Raw genomic sequence first — 9,321 nt, forward strand, 5'->3', positions numbered from 1 at the left:
CCAGCCAGTAACACAGAGGTTTATTAGATGACAGGAACAGGGTCTAAAACAGAGCTTGTAGGTACAGAGAACCCCGTCTGCACTTCACTCCTCGTCCCCAGCGAGCTCCAGACTGAAAAACCCCCTCCAGCCCCTCTTTTCTGGCCTTTGTCTCTTCCCCAGGCCAAGAGGTCACCTGATCTCCTTGTTCTCCCACAGCTTTAGCATCCCCTTGCAGGGAGGAAGGGCCCAGGCCATTAGTTGCCAGGAGACAGAGTGTCGGCCAGAAACTGAGGCACCCACACAGTATTCAGAGGAAACATTAAGAACAGCCCTACTTTGTCACAGGGGTGGTAATTCTAACTCTGTGTGTGGCAGTTGGGCCCCTCCTAGGCAGCCATGTTCTTTCTTAGGAAGCGCTGGCTGCTGCCTGGGTTCCCAGCCTCCCCCACCCCTTGGCTGAGCCCTTGTGCCACTGCTGTGCACTGGGAGCGGTCAGGTTTCCTGAACCGCCAAAAACATCCCACCTGAACCATAACAGGCTCTTCCTCTGGATGCTGCTATTGTTTTGCTCGACATTACAGAAGCAGCTTAACTGGGCAGCCAATTATGACATGTCTTCCCAAAATAGCCTCACTCCTGTCCCCTCCAAGCACACACAGTGGCCACCCCCTTAAGATGCAGCCGCTCCTTTGTGGTGGCTGCGTGAGTAACTTTCTAAATATAGCCACATCCCATTCACGCTTTCCATTGAGGAACAATGAGGCCGGTGCACACGCGCTGACACGCACCTGCTGGGGAGCGGGTGCCTGCTGGCTGCGGAAGGCGTACACCCATCCCCGGCGGCTCCACCGCGGCGGCTGCCCCAGCTCCCTACCAGGCACGGGGCACGTTTACGCTGAGGAAGATGCTGCCGACAAACCTTGGAACTAGGAAACTCTGGAGCAAAGTCTAGTAACAGGCATTGTTCTCGGTCCCTTGGAAAATCCGCCTGTATCCCCATGGAGCAGACAAAGCCCGAGTGGGCAGGGGCGCCTGGACAAGAGCAGGAATGGCGTCGGCGCCCCAGCCAGGGCAAGGGAGCTGGTGGAGGGACTGTCGTACTGGGGAGTGGTGTGCCAGGGACTCCTCCCCCAGCGGGTACACTATTCATCGCTTCCCAGGGCTGCCCTCGCTCCGTTAGCCCCTCAGTCTGCCCTGTGATGGGTACCGCCCCCCCAGGCCCTACACGGCCTGCACCATGGCTCTGCCCATGGCTGGCTCCCTTTCCGAACAGGAGGCACTGGCATGGTCTCCAAGGGGTTCCAGCTGGTGCTGATATGGAGGGAATTTGGGGCTCCAGTGTGTTCAGAATTGCCTGATTTCTGTGCTGTCACCAGCTGGGGCAGCTGACAGATCCAGCCCCCCTTACCAGCTCCTTGCACTCCCTGGGCATGTGGGCTGAGGGCCTTGAGGAGTTGGCTGCAGACCAGCCTGGAGTATCCCATTGGGGCAGAATGCAGGGCAGACGCCGTGGCTCCAGGCCATGGGTTGGCGGAGGATGTGGAGTGCTGCCTGGTCCTCAGCTATCCTCCTTCCTAGACAGCTCCTCTGCCATGTAAATGAGCCACTGCTCCCTCTGCCAGAGAGGCATGGAGCACTCACTTCCTCTTGCCCCAGTAGCTCAGGGTTGTAGCCAGGCTGTCCTCACCCACTGGGAACCAGGGCCCCAAAGTCCACCTCATGCCACATCAGCTATTACTCCAGTGCTAGTAATACTCTGTGGTCCTTCATGACTTCCCAGGGCTTCACACACAGCCTGGCCTCCCAGCTTGTGGGGAAGGGCCATTGTCCCCATTCTAGTGATGGGGAAACTGAGGCCTGGGGAGATGCAGTGGTTTCCCAGAGTTACACATCACAGGAATAGAAGCCTGGGATCCCAACTCCCAGCCCAGTTTCTCTTCCTCTTTACCATGGTGCAGGCTCCTGTGTCCTCAGTATCAGTGGAAGAGTTAATGTGGCTCCTGCCTCTCAGTTCTGCACACAGGCTCTCTTCCGTCTTTGGCACAAGGCCAGTGAGAGGCTGTATGAATCACAGGCCACTCCCCCCCCCACCCCCATGTCCCCTTGGACAGAGGCTTCTGCAGCCTTTTACTCTCACAAACAAAAATAAATCTCACTGCTGGCCTCTGAACTCTGCAAAGGCGAATTTCCCTCTGGCTCCCTGAGCGTCCTGGAGCTGCGAGGGGACTTGGCACACTCCCCACAACCTCGCTCTTTCACTCCCTGCGCATCCTGTGTCCTTCTCTCACCGGGCAGCCCAGGGAGCGGAATGGGACGTGACGACCAGCACAGGCCCTGCTCGCAGCTGCCAGGAGTCTGATGGGTACAGTCTGTGAGAGCTAGGACAGCAAATGCCGCATGCAAGGGGGCATGCAGATGGGATCACCTGCACACTGGGCATGTACACAGGATCCCAAGCAGTGTCTCAGGCCTGGCATCACCCATGTGCATACGCACACATGGTCTCATATGGGGAGTGATCTGTGTGTTCAGACATCCTCCCACAGTAACCCTGAAACCCGCTATCAAGTGGGGCCTGACCTGTCACCTGCACTTAACCCCTCTGCTTCCAGCTGAGGGGGAGCCGGGGCTGCCCTTGCCAAAGGGGGCATGCAAAATGTCATGGTGCCAGCCACCGCCTGGGAGCCTCTCTCCCTGCAGTCCCCAGGCACTAGTCTCAATTCTGAACGGGGCTGTCTCACTGCCCTTCTCCCACACCAACATCCAGAGGAGCTAGCAGCAGCTGCCATACCGCGTAGCACATCAAAGCCCTTCCTAGGCCCCTCATCCACCTGCGCTCCCCGCAAGGGCCCTGCCCACTGGAGCACCAGCTACATCTTAGTGGGCGCTGAATGAACTGGGAACCACCCAGCCTCTCTGTGTGGGTACAGAGGTATGGTTTAAAAGTGCTTATACCAGAGGAGCTATTCCTGTCCAGGAACAGAAAAAAAATACACCAGCAGAAAGCACCTTTATACCAATCTGTCTGCGTCCAGACACAGGATTCTTCCAGTGTAGCTGTGTTGGTAAGAAATCTCACCCGTCCCGGGCATAGTTACACTGGTACAAAAACTGTAGCCGAGGCCTGAGTGTCAGCAGTGAAAGCTCTGAGAAGTGTGCTGCAGCTCAGCCAGATTTACCATGAAAAGTGCCATGTACACAGCCCTGGGGAGGTGCATGCCCCTGCGGAGCATTGTTGAATGCCCAGGGAGGCGAAGGCCTTGAGGTGCTTGGGGGAGGGACGCAGCTCCCCGCTGTAAGTCCCATTAGCTCTCTCTGGCCCAGGAGTTTGGAGGCTCTGACCAGGGTGTTAAGAATTGGAGGATGCGCCAGGTTGGGAGCTTGCTGTGACCAGGCCCCCTGCTCACTCTTTGCTCTGGGCTCTTACAGGCTGTGCTGAAGGATCAGAGCCAGATGCGGCAGATGGAGCTGGAGATCAGACCTGTCTTCCTGGTGCCAGACACCAACGGCTTCATCGACCACCTGAACAGCCTAAAGAAGCTGCTGGAGTGGCGGAAGTTCATCCTGGTGGTGCCCCTGATTGGTGAGTAAGGCCAGGGCATGGTGCATGCTCCCTCCCCCCCTTGCTGCTATCTGCAGGGGGTGCTGCCCCTCCAGCTGGGTGGGGCCCAGTCTTCCATGAGGAGCCCTCAGCAGGATGACCCTCTCCATCCTGCATGACCCCATAGTGACTTGTGTGGTCTGTTGCTGGCTGTGCGGTGCCTTGGCTGGTGGCGGGCAGCGTGATGGGTAACTGTAGTCATGAGCTAGCAGCCGACCCCATGTGAGTTCCCGCCATTGGTGCTGGGCGGGATGGGGTGGGCCAGGGTTCACCCCTGGGAGCCACATGCCTGGACAGGCGGGCACTCTCCCCACACATGCCCTTTGACAGGTCTCTTGCAGACACTCTTCTGGTCCCTGGCATGGTGGCTCCCTTTCTGCCATGGCTCTGCCCACAGTCTGCTCCATTGGTTGGATCCCCCTCCCACAGGGGCCTATGGAGTGCCAGGGCACCAGGTCTGTGGGAGGCAGAAGGGTGTTAAACAGGATTTCAAGGGAATTTTGAAAGGAACAGGGTGGGGGAATTGTTAAACAATCCAAGCAAACAGCTTAGCCTGGCTGAGCTGGGGCTTAGGCAGCCGAAATAAATGGCCAGCCTGTGTCCCAGTGAAGCCCAGCCCTTCTTTTTCTCCTTATAAAGCTTGCAGTAAAACCCAAGCTGGTTCCCGTTATTGGGAAACACTCGCCCTGGCAGATAACGGCTGTGCTGCTGGGTGGTCTCCCAGGGCGGCGGAAGGTTTGGTTAGCTGCCGTAGCTCTGATTATCCGATCACTCCCTGGGTTCGAGATATCGTTCCTCTGGCCCGGCTTGCTTTAGGGCTGCAGAACTGGAGCCCTGTGGAGGTAGCCAGAGCCCCAGGCAGCACTAGCCTGCAGCCCAGAGAATTCCTGGAGGGACGCAAAATCAGGACCAGAGCTAAGCGTCTCCAGGCCCAGTGCCCCAGAGAGCTGCCTGTCCCTGCCTCAGTTCCCAGCCTTGGGGCCCTGGCGCCTCTTGCCTGGGGTCTGTCCCAGTCTGAGTGAGCAGGACTACATGCAGCATGTGGGCAGTGGGACAAGCATACCTGTGTGAAACACTTGGGAATGGAGGATTGCGGCTCTGGACCCCTGCTGCCACGAGGGCCGGGAGGGGCATTACTCTCTCCACCTCGTGTTCGCAAGACAGGTGTCCCTGCAGGGTGCAGGGCAGTAGTGAGATCCAGGGACTCGCGGGCACCAGAAGGAATTCCGTAGCTCGAGCTGTGTCACCAGGAAGATGCTGTGCCCTCCTGCTTGCTCGGCTCTTCTATGGAGGGGCCATCGTCACCACCACGCAGCAGAGCAGGAATTACTGTCCCTGGGGGAGGATTCCTAGTTATGGCAGAGGGGGATCCATCACCTGGCTGAGTGAGCTGGCTGGCTACCCAGCTCAGCATGGGAACCCTAGGATGCGCAGCAGCTCGGCATTCCAGCTCCAGGGCTTTGGAAGCAGAGGGAAGGAAGTTGTCAGCCCCAGCGGAGCTTACAGAGCCCTGGGGGGTTGTGCGACCCACGCTAACAGGACCTGAGAATGTTGGCACCCTCCCCTCAGCTCTCATGTGGTTTGATTGAAGCTGGGTAAGCCCAAGCCCCAGCCAGAGGGTTAGAAACCCAATGTCCCCACCCTGCCAGAGGAGCTCCTGCCCTACAACCACAGCCCTGTCAGTCACTTGTGATCTAGGATGCTGTGGGCACTGCGTGTCTCCAGCTTCCTGCAGCCACAAGAGAAGCAGCGTAGCCTGAGCTTCTGGAATCTAGTCCTGGCTCTGACACCTCTTTCCCATTTGTGCCTCAGGTTACCTCCATGTTAGTGGGGCTGATGGGGCCTCACCCCCACGAGGTTGCCAGATCTCCTTGCTGGCTGTTAATAAAGCGTGCCGAAGCAGCGACGCCTGTAGCTGTGCTGGACATAGGTTGATTTCTCCTGCACACACAAAGCCCTATGAATTAATTATAAAATCTGTGCCCTGGGGTCAGTGTGATCCCTTCACCGAGGGAGCTGAGCTGGCCCCTAGGTGCGGGTGCGGGAGGCACAACATTCCCCTAATTCCTCTGCACGGTGTCCTCGTTCTCGGACTGCAGGCTGCACAGAACCTTGCACCCCCGGGATGCAGCAAGGGGTTAAGTGCAGCTTTCCATTCACTTTGTTTCTCTTGCTCTTTAACCTGCTCCGTGCTCCTCGAGCCTGACCCTGCCACAGAGAAGCCAGGCCTGGTGCAGAAGCACAAACAAGCCTCCCCTTTGAAGCCTGTTTGGTTTGGAAGCAGGAAAGTGGATTTCGGGATGGAATACCAGCTTTTCCTGTTTGATGTTCCGTTTTTGCACCACTTCCCTCACCCCCCCCCCCCCCCAAATCCCAGCCGTGCAGTGTGTGGAAATGGCAACAGTGGGTCTCTGGAGTCAGGAATGAGTGAGGAGTGAAGCAGCTCCATGTAACTTTCATCTGAATACCCAGACAATGAGTGCCAGCCTCCCCCTAGAACAGAGTGCTCACACAGGCTCCCTGGGCAGTGATTCACAGCACTGGGGAGAGGCCCCAGACCCCGAACGCTCTCCCCAAGCCCCCGAGGAATGCATATTTCCCACTTGATCTCAGGACTTTGGCTTGTTGCTTGGAAAGAATCTTCAGAAATTAAGCCATGTCTGAAAGCCAGACTGCGCACGGAGGCTCACTCACTCCCTCCCGTGCACAGGCTCGCTCACACGTGTGCACAGAGAGCAGTCACCCGCTTGCCCATGCCCACAGTCCCACTGTCTGTCACACATGGGCTGTTTCTGCCAGGTGAAAGTGCCTCCTGGGGTGTCTCTTATTGGGAGAGGCTGTGGGCCAGGGGCTCCCAGCGCTTTCTGTGCGACAGCCCCTATGGGCATTGCTGCGGTCTCTCTTGCTGCCAAGGGCAGCCCCCACTCTGTCCTCAGGTGCTGGAGTGGCTGAGGTTTTCCTGTCTATTGGCACCAATACAGAAAGCTCTAGGACTTAAATCCTCAGCCAAGCAAAATGAGCAGCAGGCCTGGGAGTCAGCCTGATCCGGGGTGAGGCTCTGCGTGTCAGGAGGGCAGCATGGTGTCTCTCCCTCCCCGTGTCAGTCGCAGGGCAGCAGAGAGGACCCTCTGTCCCACAGGCTGGGCAGGAGGGATCTTGCTTCTCCCTACTTCAGCCAGCCCTGTAAGGGGTTGGGACTGTGTGTCATCCTGCCTAGAGGACCAGAGCCAACTGGCAATCCCACCTTCCCCCGTGAGCCGGGGACAGTGGCTGCCATGAGGCTCGTTGCAGGGGAGACGGCAGGGTCAGGAGTTCTGCAGGCTTCTGTGAAGGTGCTGCGGGGCGCAAGCTGCCCACGTGTAGCACTTAGCCAGGTACATTCCTGAGCAGCATCAGTGATTAGCTGCTGTAGCCAGGAGGTGGAGATGGGGCTGGATGGCCCAGCATCGTCCTCCAGCCGGCACTGCCCTGGGTCTGGCCTCCCCACAGGCTCTCTCCCCTCCTGTCCCTCAGCCTGAGCTCTGAGTAAAGCATCTGGCTCAGCATAAGTGGGTGACAGTAGTGCCTGGAGACCCTCCAGGATCCAGCCTCCTTGTGCTGGGCACATTCAGAGACCACCCCTGCCCTGAAAATCGTACACTCCAAATAGGCAAGACAAAGCCGAAGGGGCAGGAGAAAAGCAGCAGCATTCTCTCCATTTTGCAGGTGGGCAACTCAGGCCCAGGGATGAAGTGACTTACCCAGGCTCACCTGAAGAGTCTGTGGCAAAGCCAGAAATTTAACCTGCATCTCCTGAGTTTCAGTCCAGTGCCCTATCCATAAGGTTCTTTGGCAGGTCTGTGTCAGTCTTTGACTGCAGTTCCCAAGAGCATCCTGCTGCATCCTAACTCAGCTTCCTCTTCCCTTTTGTTTCCAAGTGATCAATGAACTGGATGGCCTGGCCAAGGGCCCGGAGCTGGAGCATCGGTCAGGGGGCCATGCCCGCCTGCTGCAGGAGAAAGCCAGGAGATCCATTGAGTTCCTGGAGGAGCGCTTTGAGAATCGTGACAACTGCATGAGGGCTCTGACTAGCCGAGGCAATGAGCTCGAGTCCATCTCCTTCCGCAGCGAAGACACCACCGGCCAGCAGGTAAAGGGAAGTGCAACCCGAGGAGGACACTGCTCGGAGGAAGCTTGCAGCATGGCAGCCCCATTTCTGCAGTGGTGATGAGGTGCTGAACAGAGAGCGCTGGAGCTGGGCAGAGCTTCTCTACATGTGGGCAGAGTGCATCACAGGGCTAAGGGCAGCTCTCCCTCACCCCCACCCAGGAGCAACCCTCTGCCATGTCCAGCCATGCTGGTGGGAGAGGAGGTCCTCTCACTGCCACAAGCCAGATGTCCTTGGAGCTGCCCAGCCGTGGGGGTCAGTGCTGCAAGGCAGAGTTCAGCAGCTCTCTTTCCTGACATGGGTCATGTTGTCCTTCCTTCCAGGGCAACAACGACGACCTGATTCTGTCCTGCTGTCTCCATTACTGCAATGACAAGGCCAAGGACTTCATGCCCACCAACAAAGGTACAAGCACAGGGTCAGGGCCACTCACAAAGACATGAGGGCCCACACGCTGTGCCCAGGCACTAAGAGACCAGGCATGGGCTGTGCTGGGCACCCAAGGGAGCAGAGGCTCAGGGAGTTTCACTCTGGTCCTTTTGGCTTCCCTTCCCCTCACATGGTGCTGTGTGCACTCTCTGTACAAAAGCTCAGCGTCCCTCGGCACATGCCAGAACCTGGAGCTGGTGTGCTGCAGGAGCAGCCTGTACTCAGTCCTCCTGGGAGTAGCATTCTGATCGTTGTTTAACCTCTTACCAGCAGGATCAGGATCAGGGTGCCGTGTACTAGTGCTGATCAAACACGGCCTCCACATTGGGCAGCTGGCAGTCTGAGGGCTGCTCCACACAACGTTAGGTCGGCTTAACTACATCGCTCAGGGCTAGGAAAAACGTCACTCCCTGTGCAATATAATTAAGCTGCCCTAAGCCCCAGTGTAGACACCACTGGGTTGACAGAAGAATTCTGTCGCCTACTGGAGAGGTTGATTGACTGCAGTGATGGAAGAACCCCTTCCAGCTTCGTGGTTAGTGCCTGCACACCAGCGCCACCATTGCCTCTTCCCTCGGTAGTGGCATATGGCGCGTATCCTGGGGCTGTCTGCAACCTAGTCAGGTGGGGCTCTTCCCTCTGCACAGCAATGCCCTCCCCTCCACTTGCCAACTTGGCGTCTGGTGCCGTGTACTAAAATCAGACAATCCCAGAGCAGTTTGCAGGGGCTGCTGGGACAGGAATTACATCAGCAGCTGCCCCAGAAATCAACGCACATTTGTCAGCGCGAATTCTTAGCAGCTTAACTTGTCAGATTCACAGAGAAACCGTCACCAAATGTTTATGTGTAAATGATGCTGAATTTTAAAATCATGTGGGTTATGGTGGATGGGGCCTGACAAGCTGACAGCCTCTGGTTTGTAACAAGGAGCCACGTCACCAGGCTCAGAACAGAGGATGTTTATTGTTACACATTTCTCAGTGTCCGTACAAAACCTCCTGATCCTGCTGCCAACAGATCCCTGGGGCCCTCCCCCCACAACGCAGCAGGTCCCAGGACGCCCTCCTATGAGCCTGCCCCCACCTCCCAAGCATCAGGTCCCAGGACGCTCTTCTATGAACCTGCCCCCCACCCCCACCCCAAAGCATCAGGTCCCAGGAC

At 57.5% G+C, this 9,321-nt stretch overlaps 1 protein-coding gene across 3 annotated transcripts in view; it reads left to right on the forward strand.

Annotated features, from left to right (window-relative positions):
- Positions 1-9,321, forward strand: part of SMG6 (SMG6 nonsense mediated mRNA decay factor) — a 158,036-nt gene that overhangs the window by 144,967 nt on the left and 3,748 nt on the right. For all 3 annotated transcript variants that reach the window (XM_075073960.1, XM_075073961.1, XM_032788313.2), the window contains 3 exons: positions 3,412-3,565; positions 7,501-7,712; positions 8,054-8,135. In XM_075073960.1, coding sequence (XP_074930061.1) covers positions 3,412-3,565; positions 7,501-7,712; positions 8,054-8,135 — 448 coding nt within the window. The remainder of the gene's footprint in view (positions 1-3,411; positions 3,566-7,500; positions 7,713-8,053; positions 8,136-9,321) is intronic.

The sequence above is a fragment of the Chelonoidis abingdonii genome, chromosome 20, assembly GCF_003597395.2.
Source record: "Chelonoidis abingdonii isolate Lonesome George chromosome 20, CheloAbing_2.0, whole genome shotgun sequence".
NCBI lineage: Eukaryota > Metazoa > Chordata > Testudines > Testudinidae > Chelonoidis > Chelonoidis abingdonii.